The sequence below is a fragment of the Papilio polytes genome, unplaced genomic scaffold, assembly GCF_000836215.1.
Source record: "Papilio polytes unplaced genomic scaffold, Ppol_1.0 DF822067.1, whole genome shotgun sequence".
NCBI classification, from domain to species: Eukaryota; Metazoa; Arthropoda; class Insecta; order Lepidoptera; family Papilionidae; genus Papilio; species Papilio polytes.
Window position 1 is genome coordinate 7,496,521 of NW_013527137.1, and position 16,500 is coordinate 7,513,020.

Genomic DNA, 16,500 nt, shown 5'->3' on the forward strand with positions numbered 1-16,500 from the left:
AGACGATTTCCCGTTCAACATATTTCAACACTATTTTAAATTAACACTTTTTAGTTTTACCACTTTTAAGACATTATGTGTTGTTAAATGACAGAGTAAAGTCACATAACCGCAAAAAATCTATTTTAGAATATCTTGATTGCATTCTATGAAGAAATAATATACACTACTTCCACGAGTCGTATCTAGAATGTATCGTTGATTATCGATCTGTTTTTACAGCTAGGAAAGGTAAATGTGTACATTTATTCTATTCTAATGCACCGCTACTTCCGTTGCCGACGTCTGTTTTATGTTACTCATCACGTGGATTACGTAACAAGTTTTTGTAGGTACTGCTGAAGACCAAAGCCCACAAAGGGCTGTAGAGCTACAGAAGAAGCTCAAGACCTTAAATGTAAACAGAATCGCATCTAGGCAGTCTAAAACTGTATTGTAAAATAATACATAAATTAATTCAAAATACTGAGGTGCCAAAAATAAGGGTTTTTTGGGAAAGAACAGTACATTTTAGTATGAGTCCCCCTTGATTGTCAACTGCTGATGCCCGTGTCCAATACCCGTAGGCTTGTTTACCTAGGAAAATCGATAACGTCATGCAATGGATCAACACGTGAGTATACTGGGGTTAAGAGAGTTGCTAATGTGGCGTGCACATAAAGTGGGTGAACAAACAATTACTGCTGAGGTCGGGTATCGATGGGCAGGTTAACGAGCAAATCATCGGGGGAGAGCGAGGACAAATCAATTGTGCCCCCCACTGCGACGCAGTTGCACGTGTTGAACGTGAGAATGACAAGTTACACCTATTAACAAATTCACTTGTACGTCCTTGAGTGATCACAGTGTTTATTCCTAGATTTAAGGTTAGTAACAGACTAAAAAATCTTTAGGTTTAACTTAAACTAGAGAATCTTTCTGTTGAAGAAATTATCTAATTCGTTCAAGTTCCTAACTTGGTAGTCTTAGCTATTAGGTAAACCAAGCTAAAAAAGTTTTGTAGTAAAATGGCATTATCGTCATCGAAAATTTTAGCCAGTATCGATTACTCTTGTAGAAAATAGATTCGAAGGCCGTACCACGATCGGTACTTATGAAGTAGTTGAACATTTTTAAAAGAAAGTAGGTAATACATTAGATCGAGACTGAAAAGACAGATCTCAAACATTTCATTTGCTGCAAATCAAACAATTACAGTCATCAACTTTCGCGTTTACACGACTGCAAGAAAGTTAATGCGAGCCTTTGTACATGGCATACACGGGTCAGTCGCTGACACAAAGTGCACTGTATACTTTCTCCGAGATGACGGATCACTTTGGGTATTGAATGTACATAGACCACTGTAAGTGTATCTTATACAGCTTTCACCGTCTGTTTTGATGCTTTATTATTTGCAAATGCAATGACGTTATCAGAAATCTATATCTTCGTGGTGGAAAAATCTGCCTCTTTCATTTTATTGTTACTCCAAATTATTTACTATAATGTGCGGCGACTCCCGACCCGTTACAAATTAATTTAATTTAACGGGGCGAATACGAATTAACGGTAATCTGGTCTTTGGATAAAACGAATCAAACTGAAATCGCATTTTTAAAATAATATATAATCCGTATAAAATGAGTACTACGACTGTTACCGTAACAAACTAGTCCCAACTAGAGTTAATGCTAGACCCTAAGTCAAAAAGGATTACGATGAGATTTTAATCAGTGAAACAATCCACGTGAATCAGGTATAGTTTCTTTACATCGTATTATGTGATATCGAGGGCAGGTCTGACCACAGGCTGTGGAAACCTCACAAGCGCGGAGTCGTATTACCGATGCGTACCACGGCAGGCACCGGAATTCTAACACGAATAATGCATGTTCTATATTCTGCGATTTTGCTACCACACCTTAAGACACTTTCTTTTTAAGATATGAATTAAAATCAGGAAAGAAATAAAGATTCGTTGATCTTATCACAACAAACAAAACCCAAGAAAGAAATGAAATTGTTAAAAGTGGTGACAGTAGTGTTCTAAAACACTGAAACGTTTTATTTCATTGACAAATACCAGAACTAAGTCTCGTCAACACAACCTTTTATCTGTACTAATATAATAAAGCGTAAACACACACTTCTTTGTTGCCTAAGATGTCAGCAAACACAGCATATTTTTGAGTAACTTTTTTTTAATAAAAAGCCCTACACTTACGTCATGCTTTAGGCTATATATTTTCACGCCGTTAAACTTAGGGGTAAATATTTTGGATAAAAACCCTTATGTGGGAAAGAGACAATAAGTCGCTGCCAACATCAAGGAAGCAAGGTTGCTATGGTTTGACATCATGTCGTGTCATTTTGACATTTGCAATTGATAATTTGACAAATGTGAACAATAAAATGAAATTTTTATAATTTTATGCGGGTGAAGTCGCATGGGAACAGCTAGTATATACTAATATTATAATTTGAATCTTTGTATGTATTTAAATAACTTAAAACGATTGAGCGGATTTTAAAAATTCTTTCACCATTATAAAGTACGTTATTACTGAGTAACATAGGCTTATTTGGTACTATTTTTTAATTCCACGTAGACGAAGTCAGAAGCAACAGCAATATTCTTAAAAACTGGCAGCGACTTTAACGGTCCTAGCGTCGCCGCCATTGCCTGTAGAGTAAGCGAGATAGTATGACATCCGCCGTCACACGTTGAAATACCTACTCGGGTTTAAAATCAATGAACACAAATTCAAAACATTTCCTAAGTTATAAATGACATCATATACTTGCATGTTGTTGCTATGCTATCACTATTTAGGACATAAGTATGAACAAATACAACGTTTCAGGTCAACTATGATAAAAGTAAAATATGCCGTATGTACAAATTTATTCAAGATTATGCATGTTTTGCATGATTTGTTTAGAAACGTCGGTTTTTTTATTTATTGAGGTAAAAGAACAGCACAAGAAAAAAAAATGATACATTACAATTCAGAAGTTTCGAGTAGATGGTTAAAATTTACGTTGACTAAAATTTCAAGGACGCTTTGGGAAAGCTAACTTCGTTACAAGAAAGAGAGGTAAAGAGTGAGAAAGGTATATATTGACATGAATATTTTTTTTAAGTTATTTTTCTGTAGTCTAGCCATGTCTACCATGATAAACTGTTAATTCCTGTTTTTTTGTTAATGTTTTTTTCAACTATTTAACACTAGCTTTCGCCCGCAACTCCGTCCGCGTGGTATTAAAAAAAACAAAAATAAGTACCCTATGTGTTCTTCCATACTCTGCTCTACATCTATGCCAAATTTCATTCAAAACATAATAACTAACATCCTAACAACTACCACCATATATAACCATAACTAACAAACATACATCCATCCATTCGCATTTATAATATTAGTTAGATAGATTGTATTTATAATCGGAGTTTTTTTTCGCCAGTAAATATAAACGGAGTACTGTTACATATTTAATTTGCAGACATATAGCACGTCATACTCTGATTATCTACAGCACCGGAATTAACAAAGGCTCGCCGACAACACGCAACTTATCAGTCAATTTAATTATATTAATTTTCACTGTTGTGTTTATCACTTATACATTTTTATCATATATTTTATCAAAAAGAGTGAATAACAAAAAACATAAATCAATGTCTTATTTAATGAAACAGTACCTTTTTTCACTTGTAACACTAAGTGGATACCATAAGCTGTAAGGCACCAATATCTATTGGATAGTTAGGATCGCTTTTTTTGTATAGGGGGTCAGGGAGGTAAGGGCGGAATCTTCAAAAGATAATCTCCTGCCGTCTGGGCTGTAGACCGTTGTCAAGTGCAAATGTAGTTAATATCCATAGGAAATAAATCCACAAAAATCTCAACACAATTTCAAGGAAAACAATTAATAAGAGTACATATTAATTTTAACATAGAATCACTAAAGTTAATCAAAATATACAGTTGTCCATTTGTTACAATTCTCTAGAAACAGCTGTGAAAATATCTTTAAAAGAAATCTATTTTAAATATTTAAGTATTTGGGTCACTGTATGCTTGTGTAACACACAAATAGATAATTATAATGACATCTTAACAATATGTTTGCCAAATATATAAATTACAAATTTTTCTTTTTTATTTTAGTCAAGCAGATTTTTTTTTATATCCAGGGATATCCTGTTTATATTAAGCAACCTTTTCGGCATTTACATGGAGTGTTCCAAAGTATTTTGTATACAGACATATTTATGGAATAAAAATGATAATGCAAGATAGGTATTTGGAACATGTAATATATAGCTGTGTCAACAAAACATGGCAGATGTTATGACTCAGCTAACTGTGTGTAGGAGCATCGGTGGCTCAGTGGTTTAAGCACTTGACTTGTAATCTACAGGTCTTGGGTTCAAATCCCAATGTACCAATGTGATTTTCGATTATTCGAATTTTCATTTGTATATAATTTACCCGACGTTCTTACGGTGAAGGAAAACATCGTGATGCAACCTGCACATATCAGCGAAGAAATTCAAAGATATGTGTGAAGTCAACCAACCCCCACTTGGCCAGCATGGTTGACTATGGCCTAGTCACCCCAACTTTAGGGTAGGCTCCGAGCCCCCCGTGGGGACGCATAGTGAGCTGGTGATGATGATGATGAATTGTGTTGTATCATATTTAATCAAAACATTTAATAATCTATATCTTTTAACATTTAAAGCCACAATTCAATTATATTACCACATAATTGATGCTGTTATTGCATGTTTATGATAATTTAAAAATATTAATAACATTGGAATGGAAATGTAAAGTTTCAAATATGAACAAAATTTAACTAATCAGAAAATCTTAGTATTTGCAAGAAATATTTTTCAGACATAAATCTATTGCTTATATGTTCAAGGGATTGTGATTAAATTTGTCACAGATGTATAAAAAGTCTAAATAAAACGTAAGTGAATTTAGTTAAATGTTTCAGCACGTCAGTGTGATTTCTAAATGCATAGGTGTTTTTCAATGTCATATAGTACATTGTACATAATCATATAGTAGCAAGGTTAATGTTTTTTTTTTATTTGGTAACTGCAAAATTATTGAACATTTGCGTATAATTAAACAGTAAATATTCACTTACCATCTTAACCTGTTGATTTGCATTCGCGGACACAACCATCCGCTTAATTTTTGTAAACATTGTATACCGATCGGCGCGTCCCTGCTCACCCCGGTCATCTTGAGGCACTTCCCTCGCATTAAGATCCTTAATAAGTTCAAAACACCACCCCTCATACACATTTACACCTTAGAACCGACACATTCATTGTTATTATTACGAAAAATGTCTTTGTTTACGCTCCAGGTGTATCGAATCGAACCAGTTTCGATAAATCAATGATGGTAAGAATCAAATTTTATTACACCGCTGCACTAATATGTAATGCTTCATAAAAGGCAAAATTTAAATGATTTATAAGGATAAACTATTTAAATTTTATTTTACAAAATCAATCGACACGTCCTCTAAACACAAGTCAGATAATGTCAATGTCAAATTGACGTCAACGTGTAAATCAATTTGACATTTAACTAAAGATGTACGTTTACGATAGGTCCTGAAAAATCGATGCTAAAAGGGATGTTTAATTGATTGAAAGGGTTACTTATTTACTAAAATGTATACTTAAATTGTTGGCTAAATACATTGAGCATTGCTTTGATGTTATAAGAGAAAGTATGTGGGCTTCGATTACAAGTAACAATTTATGTCGTTAATTTAGAAATAGAAAATGGCAATATAAAACACGTTAAATTTTAATTAAATTTCAATTTCACACGTGATTGAATATATTAAAAGTGTATAAAAAGTTTCATGTGTATTTGCTTTAAAAATAATGGATACAGTCGTAAGTTTTCATGTTTACAATGTCTCGAATGATATTTAGAAAAATTCAGAGCCAACGCATGAAGAGAGTTATGCAAAACGAATGTTATGATTTACCTAATGAAACAGAAAAGCATTGTAACGTTATGTACCGTGTCGGTCAGCATCAATCTTCTGTTAAGGGGCTGCCTGGCTAACAAAATTAAGAAAGATTTCCATGACGAGTTGACATTTTTATCCAATAAAGGTAAGATATGCTTCGTTAATTTATACAAAATAGTACTTTGATGTAATTATAGTATTCGTTTTGTGATTAAAAATAAAGTAAGGAAAAGTCCATTTTAGCCTCAATTGAGAAAGCCCGAGATAGTTTTGTAGACTCCGCCGCTTGGGATGTTGAATCGGTATTGCGTCTAACTTCTATGTTACGCGCAAGCCAAAAAGCAGAGACTGAAGTTGAACAACAGCAAATCATGCCTGGACGTCGATTTATGAATTATGCAGATTCATTAAAAGCTTTCCCTAGCTTATCTCAAGTAAGTTCTCATTAAGGTTTATATTTTCATGTGCCTAATATTTTCATTTACGAATGATATACAATATGCGCCCATATGTACGACCTAATAAAATCTTCCATAAAAAAACACCTCGATAGTTTCATCATTTCAATAATTCTTTTACATTTAATTTAATTTATTGATAATTAATACAATGTAAAAATTCGTGTGAGTATTTTATCACGTATTATTGGTTTTAATTTTAACATCGAGAAAATACCAAATCGATTTTATATCTCGTTCCCTCTAAAAGTTTGACAAGGATGAGCAATGACAAGTGTCAAAAGTGCTTGATTTGTTGATTTTTAGGTTATGTTTTGATGCTGTTATAAAAGTGTTTCTTGTTTTTTAATACCAATATCCTAATTATAAAACTTATAACGAAGTAATAACAAACACTTCAGCAATTCACCTTCAAGACAAATTCCACAATACGTAATGTTGGGCTACTCCAATGTCGGAATCCCTGATAAATCCTGGCAGCCACCGGTAGCGGTCCTAGAGACTACAATGGGCACGATCATAGTCGAAATGTACTGGAAACATTCACCGAATACTTGCAGAAACTTCATGGAATTAGTACGAAGAGGATATTACAATAATACGAAATTTCATAGAGTAATAAGAGATTTTATGATACAAGGCGGCGATCCTACGGGAACCGGAAAAGGTGGCCAATCGATCTATGGTCCGACGTTCGATGATGAAATAACCAATGATTTGAAACATACTGGAGCTGGTATATTGTCTATGGCAAATGCTGGTCCTTGTACTAATGGGTCACAGTTTTTTATAACTCTAGCTCCAACACAGTGGTTAGATGGTAAACATACAATATTCGGGAGAGTGCAGGGTGGTATGCCAGTTGTTAAACGAATAGGCTTAGTGGAATGTGATAAAAATGACTGTCCTGTTGATGATGTTAAAATAGAAAGGGGTTATATACCAAAATAGTAATAAATTTTCTAATTCGTATTTTAGTGTATTTATTTTATACCCCAGCAATTTTACAATGTTTATATGATGTTGAGTGTGAGGTGAGTTGTAGCACAGATTGGTTTCTATGAATCTAACCAATAACGCAATTATTTATGAATAGATCTTAAATTTGAATATTAAAATTTAAAGTTGCAATCATTATTTACTTATTTTTATAAAAGTAGTGTTTTAACAAAAATACATTTTATAAATATTTTTAACACTTATCTTCCCTAGGACCATGAAAATAATATCTACTATGACATGGATGCCACACATAATGAGCAAGAAACATGGAACTCCGGTTTAAATGCAGACAACTCAGTTATAGTCATCACCAATCCTTCAGAAGCACGCCTGCCTGCAGACACAATCAGTGTTAAATTACTCAGGTACTTGAACAAGTTTAAGTGGGACCAAAAATATACTGTCAATTTCAATGGCTTATCCATTTGTACAGATCAGTGTAGGCAAAGAATGGTAGAAGCATATTAATATAATCTGTATCCAGAAATTGCCACTGTACCATTTGCATTAAAAGTTGCTATCTCTATTTTTTTTTAAGAGAGTGATAAAGATGTCACAATTTCGACAACACTAGTACTTAGTGCTCAAAATTCCAGTAGTTATATTAATTGTGTCTTTCAGGGAGACAATGGAGGCAAGAGCTAAAGCGGCAAGATCCACACCGTCAACCACAAAATTGTAAGTTTAAACTTGTGGACTGGACAATGTATAATAACAAAAAAATATTCTCAATTATATTTTTCCAGGAGCTAGAAGACCAAGTTTTGAAATTGGAAAAGACAACATATTTGAAAGGAACAATATAAAATGAATGCACAGGAAAATAATTATAACAGAAACAATGTACTTTTAAAACATAAATAAATTGGTTAAAGAATTTATTTGTTTCATTAAAATAAAGACACCTATTAAATTAAGATAATGGAACAGAAAGCAACCTGATGTTAGATTACGCGTACCGTTTTTCAAAGGGGACAGAACAAGTAGAAAGTAATTTTCTAGAATATAAATTCACTTTTATATCCTACATTGGTAGATTTAAGTCCCTTAATCCTAATGGAATATTTAAAAATAAGATATGTGTAAAATTTGTTACATCTTGCCAGCCTCTAAAACCTGCAATATATCATTAGTTATTTGAATTGACGGATAAATACGGTTGTAAGATCAGCGCTGCAATATGTACTTTTACAATTCGATAGATGGCAGCACCAGTAGCGTTATTATTATTTACGATGTCCTGATAAAAAACAGAGTTTATTAAATTTTAAATACTACGTTACATTATGCATATTTTTTTAAACATTTTACACCCCTTTTAACAGTAAACTTAATTTTAATTTAACACCTAATTAAAGTTGTTTAATAACCTTTTACGGTAATACACGAATTAAACCATGTTTTGAGTTCTCAGATCTAAAATGTTCTTTGTTGTAAGTTTATTTTATTTACTTAGATCGCGACGAATTAACAAAACATCAAAGAATAAATACAGCCAAGTTATTGATAACGCAGCCTTCTGTAATGTCTAATGGTGAAAGAATTTTTGAAATCGGTCCAGTAATTTTTCACTTATTAAAATAAAAATACTTCATCTTTAGATTAGATCATGGACAAATAACATTTGTTTGTGATTTAGAACAGTGTGCTATTACTGTGTGTGTCGACATCTCTGGGCGTGAACATCGAGCGCGGCGGCTGGCTGGATCGTTTGGTTCACTACCACAAGAACCGGCTCTTCAATGAGCTGAAGGAATTGCCGCCTATCAAGATCAAGGGTAAGCAATTGTATCGAAAAAACACTGGGCTTTGTACCATTAGGCTAAAGCAACTGCCCAGGGCCCGAATCTTAAGGGTCGCCACAGTGTCCCTTATGTCGTTGTTAAAGCCGTCTTTTAAATCTGTTTTTTGTTTGTACCAGCCTCTATCGTCCAAGCGCCGTTGGGCTATAGGGACGCGGAGGGCTGGGATGTGGAGCAGGTTCTGCGGCTGCTGTCGCTGCTGCAGCGCGGCGTGGCGCGCCCCGTGCTGCGTTACCTGCGCAGGTCTATGCCACGCAGACGGTTCATGAAGTTTGCCGACACGTTCCTAGCATTCCCCAGTTTGGCGCTGGTAGGTTTTATGATAGCCAAAGTTCATCTGCGCGTGAATGGATATAAGTGAGAGCAAGCAGTTGAGCTGGTGCAAAGCCACTCACTCGTCTCACGGTAGGTTTTATAGATAGACCATAATTGTCACTAAAGATTCTTCATTACCGTGGCTCACGATCTGTCCTCTGCCTGTCTGTCCTCGGCGGTATTGCAAACCCAATACGACTTAGGGTCCTTCAAGAAGCGTGCCTATCATTTCTTCAAAGGCCGGCAACGCATCTGTAGTTCCTCTGGTGTTGCGGATGTCCATGGGCGTCGCTGACCACTTCGGTGTTCTCGCCGCTCGTTTGGCCCCCTTTATTATAAAAAAAAATCGGCCAATAAAAAGTCTAGTCTGTAGGGACTCTTGATCAAATTTAATAACATGTTTACTAATTTCTATACTGGATATTTTTATTAATCAAATCGGAAGCTACAAGCATATTTTACATTCTTGCTAGGATCACCCGAATGATTTCTACTACGACGTGGCGTCTAACGAGTTTAACGGCGAGGAGGACCAGTGGGGTCCCAGGGAGATCACGGACGAGTCCATCATCGTGGTTTCCAACCCAACGGAGGCGCGCCTGCCCTCCGCACAGATCAGCGTCAAGTTGCTCAAGTATTTTACATTTTGTTACAATTTTCATACTTTCAGCGCCATCTAGTGTTAGGTGGCGGTTATTTGCAAACTTGATATTCAGGTCATCGCTCACATCCGACACTTTCAGATGATTATTTTTTTATTACGATTTTGAGAAATCTTTTAATATCCACATTTTTTAAATAAAATAGGTTAAAGTGTGATAAAAATATTAAATATATTGCTGAGTTACAGAGAGATTTTGGAGGCTAGAGCAATAGCTGCGAGGTATATACCGACACCTAAGAAAGTCATGTAAGTATTTATTGTATTTATTATACAGTTTAGATGGATGGATGTTGGTTAGAGTTTGTAGCCTATACTGCTAAACGGATCTCGATGAAATTTGTCATAGATGTAGTGGATAGTCTAGAATACTTACTTACTACTACTACATGGGCTACTTACTTTTAATTTTTTTCATTTCTACGCGGAAGGAGTCACTGGGAAAAGGAAGTATTGTTATAAATATTTGATGTTCATAATAATTTCAGTATGTGGAAGCCGATGTCAACTAAAAGCACAGTAGCTGATGCAGGCACCGCGGCGCCTGACGCTGGCGGAGGAACAGGTTTGAATGGATACCAAATGCTTGACATCTATTTGTCGTCGTATTTTTGGCAGCTGTATTTGAATTGCTGAACGAGGGTTCAAGGGATTCCCCTCACACTACACACTTAACATAAGAAGGTCCTCTTTATGTGCGTCTCCTTGTCCGTCAATGAAGGGTAGGCAACGCATCTTTAGTTGCGGATGTCTATGGGCAGCGGTCGCTTTCCATTTCGGAGGATTCAGGTGGCCGCTTGCTCGTTTGCCACCTTATATTATAAAATAAAACATTCTGCAACTCGTGCGATTCCAAGCAGAATAAATTTTTACTTATCATGATGTTAATTTTTTTAATGAAATTGGCAACTTCCGGTGGCCACTTGTACGTTGGTCACTTTTTATGCAATAACAAAGATGTAAAAGAGTGCAGACGAGTTCAACGCATTGTTTTGGTATATTTTCGTGCGTTAACTTTGTTTTCTTTTATTTCCAGGCGGCGGGCAAGGAACAACACTCCCAGCCACTCTAACATCATAAATTGTTTATTTACTTAAACAACACTGGGGTAAAATTACACCAGGGTAAAAAAGGTTACCTAAAATGTGTTTTCAAAGTATTTCAAAATAAATAAGTCTAATTGTGTAAAATATTTTTAATTGATGTTAAATATGCAATAAAACAATAAAATTAACATATTGGAATTGGAATTATTTATTAAAATATTATTTACAAGATATATTTAAACTGTTAACACGGCGATCTTATGGCAATACAGTATTATCTACCATGCGTTGGTTGCGTAAAGTTTACTTTTGAGTGACGGAGCCCAACCTTAGATTTAATACCGGTTTTTGAAGGCTGAATTTGACGGAATTTAATATAACCATATTACCAATTAGGTTCTATCACAGATTAATGTCTTTAAGGCCTGTCCCACCACTGGCTGATAAGAGGCTCAGATAAAAATTACAAGTCAGATAAGGGAATAAAATCGGATATTTCTATCACATATTTTACACGTACGATTGTTATCAGTTTACAATATGGTGGGACAGGCCCTAAGTCTGGTAAAAATACAGTAAATCTATGTTGTAATAATTCCATTTAATATGGTTGTTTTGTTTTACGGCGGATTTAACGTTATCTCTGCGACATGAATTTCAATCAGTATCCGTCACTCAAAAACAACCAAAAAACGGTGTCGATACAATAGTCCGATTAACTTATTTGGCCCGAACTAAGGCGTTCTCATCTCGATTCTCGTTCAGCTATTACTGAGAAAAGTACCGTACAAGGATATTTCGACAATTATTAATTTCAAAGGGATTTTTTAAATCGCTTTTCATAATTTAATAGATTTTATTGTATTTGAGTGTCTCAGTTCCCGGATCAGATAAGTCATTCGGACTATACAAGACAACACAGACACAATTCGTGCTGGAAACAAAATAAAGGAGCATATACACATAAAAGTATAATATTTTCCTGTACGGACCAGCGTAGGGGAAAATATCACATATATCTTAGAAATAAAAAAAAAAATCATTCGTTCGCGTAATTTAAAAACATTCAACGTATTGAAATTTTGATTTTCTCTTGTAGTTATTGATATCCTTAATTCCGAATATACCAAATAGGTTTCTTATAAAAGCAAATACGCTTCAGTAGATTTTTTTAGTTTTCAAACGAGACATACAAATGTGTAGTGTTACAAAATAGAAACGGAAGTAGTAGTGGGGGGTAGTTAAAAGACTTTGGAAGAAGTGAGGCAGTTCAGTTGCATTCAGTCGCTCAGTCGCTAACAAGCTCTGTAGCCGTCAGTACCTCAGTTCATTCGCTCGCTCAGTAGCTCAGTACAGTTCTAGTCGTCACCACGGAACATTCGATATCTTTTACGTTGTTGTCTTAGTATATTCGTTTTATAATAATTCACGTTTATTACTCATATTAACGCTCGATCGACGTCATATTTTTTAAAGTCCTCGTATCAAATTTTATAACAGTAGTATATTTAAAAAGGTACAATTTAAAATGCTTAGTTTGAAAAACTAAAAAAAAATGACAAAGCGTATTTGCACAGTCCTATATTTTGTTGTTCATATGTCTGTGTATATGTTCCTTTATATACAATTAAATGTAAATTACATATATATTTATGTACCGCAACGCGCCCGCGCGCTAGCGTCCATACAATCCATACAATCCATACAATCCATACATTTTCATACAACCGGCGCCTCTCGACCTGCCGTCAAGGCACGATCTATCTAAAACTAATTCATTATATACAAAAACCTAAATACAACTTATCTAAGACTTAAAAAAAAATATTTACAAAGCATAAAACTTAAACATTTTGGAATAAATAGTAAATGTTCGTTATGGGAGCTTAACATAATACAAAAAATAATATTAACATTGGTAAATAAGCTGTACATGTCCACTGACTGCTGCACTCAGATCCCTAAAGATATCCCTTAGTGGAGATTTCTATAACAAAGATTAGTTGCATTTCACATTTAGATTTAACTTCACAGTAGACATTAAAAACTTTAATCAAATAAATCGACATGTACTTAAAAAAATATTTAAAGTGTGCAATTAGTATGAAATCTCCACTCAGGGTGTCCTTTAGTGACTCTGAGTGAGTCAGTAAATATATTTTAGTGGAGTCCCTTGTAGTTATACTTAAAATTATAATTGTACACGTGAATAACGCATAAATATGGCAAAAGATTTAATTTGTTTGCAAGTCAGTCAAGTAAGCAAGAAATATCTTGTATAGTACATTTTTTTTATTAAAAATGCATATATAATTTCAGGCCTTACTAATTTTTATACAGAGAAAAATTTTTCTAAATGTTCTTAAAAGGCTTTAGCAATATTTTATTCTTTATTCCAACTATTTTTAAATACTGTTTTATGAAATTGAATAGTAGATTTTTTTAAAGCGACCGCTGCCCATAGACATCCGTAATTGCAGATGCGTTGCCTACCCTTATACGACGGAGGAGATAAAGAGGATATTTCCCCTTCTGCATCTCCTCCACCGTCAAATCCACTTCCCCTTCCCATCCTCTTATAAGAAAAGGGTGGTAAAGAGAAAGGGAGTGAAATTAGATCCGGGACCACACTCAAAATTCCTTCATAATTAATAAGTCCTGAAATTTATATAATTTTTTGCACTTAGTGCTTAAAAAATAGTTCCTGCTTAAGACAATATTTAAATTCCCCTACAACTCACACAAATAACATTGCAAATGCAAATAAAACAATAATTATCACAAATTTCAACGACAAAATGGAATAGAATATTAAAAATGATCTATACGAATATAGACTCTTTTCCCTTCACTTATGTATTAGAATTGCTTGTACATTTTGGACTTAGATTCCAATATTAAATCAATATTGGATCTTGATAACCGCGAAATTCCATACACATGCTATCTCTGTCTTTTTCAGAGAGAGTAACAGAGACAGCGATATTTGGAAATCTAAAGTTATACAGTTAAACTGGTTATCAACTGCTGGCAGAGTTTCCCATACTCTCTCTGATCACCAGAAATCCTTCTCATTTTCAAACCTTTCTTCTCTTTAGTTTTATTCTCGCATATTATCAATTCGATCTGGATTCCACCGGAATATTCTAGATTTAGGAAACCGGTTAGTGCTTCCGTATCATCATGTATTTCCTTCTGATCTCCAGTTTCTATGAAGATATTCTGCGGCGGAACCCTCATGTTAATTGTTTCTTTTAATAATTCTACTATCCGATGAGAATCGAGTTGGGAACAGACAGTAGACAGAGCGACTTCTATATATTCTTGAAAGCAGGAGATTTCCTGAGGACTTAGTAATATAGGTATCCTCTCCTCTGGTCTGCAGATCTCCGTCAAACGTAAATCCATAGTAGACCGCTGCAATTTCTCAATTTCTTCCTGACGAGGTTGGTCTTCGTTCTGATCAAAACCGTACCTCTCTCTCGGCATACACACATCCTCATTGTACTCTTTCACCTCTCCTAGGACTCCTTGAGCGGAGAAAGAGGACCGAGGAGTTTCCCCCCTTTCTGAAAAACTCCCTCTCCCCAAGTCACTTCTTTCAGAGAACGAAGACCGTCCGAAGTCTCCGCGCTCTGATAAACTTCCTCTATCCGAGAAGGAGAAGGATTCTCTATGCTCGGAGAAGCTTCCTCTGTTTTCACTGAACCCTGAACTAACTGATATAATATTCGAGTATATTGACTGGATGTTCTGCTCGCAGTTGGGGGATGCGTTCGCAGAGTCATTGCTAAGGGAGTCATCACTGAAGCCCAGAGACTTATCACTGCCCCGTCTTGGGTACGTCACGTCTTCCGTCAGAAACCTGTTGGTCTCGTCCACACTTTCCCTTGGAGACTGCATCTCCGTGTCTCTGTCTAGATTTAGCTCCAGGTCTCTCGGCACCTCCCTCTGCGTCTCGTTCTCCTGGCTGACTTTCCTCCCGATCCCCTTGGTGATGGAGGGTCTGTCGTCCAGGTCGGAGGGCTCCGATATCACGAACTGCGGCAGAGGGTACTTGGCATTCTCCAGACTGTCGACGCTGTCCTCCGAGGAGGAGGCCACCAGCGTGATCTCGGAGCCGAGGCAGTCCGTCAAACTGATCTGAGGATGATTGGACACGTAGCTCGGGAACTGGACGTTTCTTAATTCGTGTGCGAAGATTTTGGTATCGCCGTTGTGACCGCCGTTGCCGGTCTCCTCCTTTATCATGTCGAGAGGGGATCCGGGGTTGGATATGGGGGAGTTGTTGAGGGAGCGGTGTGTGACCATGTGTATCTGGGGGTGCACCATGGGGTGCAGCTGGGGGTACGCGGGGTCGAGGTCGAGGTTGCTGCGCAGGTCGAGGGGAGTGGCGGTGGGTTGGGGGGTGCCGCGCGTGATGGAGCCGGTGTGGAGGTAGCTGAGGCCCTCGGTGATCTGGTGCAGCGGGGAGCCGGGGCTGGCGGGCGAGACGTGTCCGGCGCGCGCCAGCCCGCCCGCGTGCAGCGCCTGCACTATCTCCTGCGATATGTTGACGTGCGGCGAGCACAGGTTGTGCAGGTTGATGCCCATCTTCAGAGCCAAGTCCTAGAGATACAACAGTCGGTAAAACATTTGTCTCTATGGAAGTTGAGTGTTAGTATACGTGAGTGTTGTGTGGTACCTGTGTGAGTGTGAGCGAGCGCGGCAGGTCGGCGGCGGCGGGGTCGTGCAGGGCGCGCGCGGCGCACAGCACGGCGCGGGCCGCCTCCACGCTCAGCGCGCTCAGCTCCAGCGGGGGCGGCGCGCCAAGGTGCCGTGGGGAACCTATACATTTTTTTTTATGAACATAGCGTTTTTTGACCTATTGGCTTTTATGTAACTTTTTATTAATGGTATTTTGTTGTATTTCGTGTATACGTTACCTGGCACGGAAGTATTGGGCGTATGCAGTCTGCTGTCGGGGCGGGGCGGGGATGCTCCGGCAGCGCCCGCGCCGCTCCGTCGCTCCAGTCCGCGCTACGTACACACATCATACAATGAGACAAAAATATAACTTTCCCTATGTTTTAATTTATCATATTAATATTGTAAATGCGAAAGTTTGGATGAATGGATGGATGTGAGAGTTTGTAGCATAAAGGTTGGCCTAAATGTAGAGAATAGTCTGGAAGAACACATAGACTACTTTCTGTTTTTTTTTTAAATTCCATGCGGAC

General features: G+C 36.7%; 4 protein-coding genes across 6 annotated transcripts in view; 3 read left to right on the forward strand and 1 right to left on the reverse strand.

Moving 5' to 3' along the window:
• The first annotated feature begins 5,901 nt into the window (after window positions 1–5,901).
• LOC106106982 lies at window positions 5,902–8,317 on the forward strand. Of its 2 annotated transcripts, none has more exons than XM_013287646.1 (5): window positions 5,902–6,142; window positions 6,241–6,431; window positions 7,668–7,822; window positions 8,079–8,135; window positions 8,204–8,317. In XM_013287646.1, exons 1-5 carry the CDS (start codon window positions 6,004–6,006, stop codon window positions 8,208–8,210), a joined length of 549 nt encoding a protein of 182 aa, XP_013143100.1. In that variant the 5' UTR covers window positions 5,902–6,003; the 3' UTR covers window positions 8,211–8,317. The 2 variants fall into 2 exon arrangements, with proteins under 2 accessions (XP_013143100.1, XP_013143101.1); XM_013287647.1 differs by having other exon boundaries at window positions 5,910–6,142; window positions 6,266–6,431.
• LOC106106984 (peptidyl-prolyl cis-trans isomerase CYP18-2) lies at window positions 6,724–7,427 on the forward strand. Its single transcript, XM_013287648.1, has one exon. It carries the CDS (start codon window positions 6,891–6,893, stop codon window positions 7,404–7,406), a length of 516 nt encoding a protein of 171 aa, XP_013143102.1. The 5' UTR covers window positions 6,724–6,890; the 3' UTR covers window positions 7,407–7,427.
• Window positions 8,318–8,878: 561 nt separating the features above from the next.
• LOC106106925 lies at window positions 8,879–11,362 on the forward strand. Its single transcript, XM_013287583.1, has 7 exons — window positions 8,879–8,890; window positions 9,097–9,235; window positions 9,379–9,569; window positions 10,048–10,208; window positions 10,425–10,484; window positions 10,724–10,800; window positions 11,272–11,362. Exons 1-7 carry the CDS (start codon window positions 8,879–8,881, stop codon window positions 11,313–11,315), a joined length of 684 nt encoding a protein of 227 aa, XP_013143037.1. The 3' UTR covers window positions 11,316–11,362.
• A 2,448-nt stretch (window positions 11,363–13,810) lies between these two features.
• The window catches only part of LOC106107263 (serine/threonine-protein kinase par-1-like), a 38,291-nt gene continuing 35,601 nt past the window's right edge, over window positions 13,811–16,500 (reverse strand). For both annotated transcript variants that reach the window (XM_013288043.1, XM_013288042.1), the window contains exons 21-23: window positions 16,207–16,300; window positions 15,966–16,108; window positions 13,811–15,889 (exon numbers count right to left, since the gene is read on the reverse strand). In XM_013288043.1, the coding sequence (XP_013143497.1) occupies window positions 14,282–15,889; window positions 15,966–16,108; window positions 16,207–16,300 (1,845 nt within the window). In that variant the 3' untranslated portion in view covers window positions 13,811–14,281. The remainder of the gene's footprint in view (window positions 15,890–15,965; window positions 16,109–16,206; window positions 16,301–16,500) is intronic.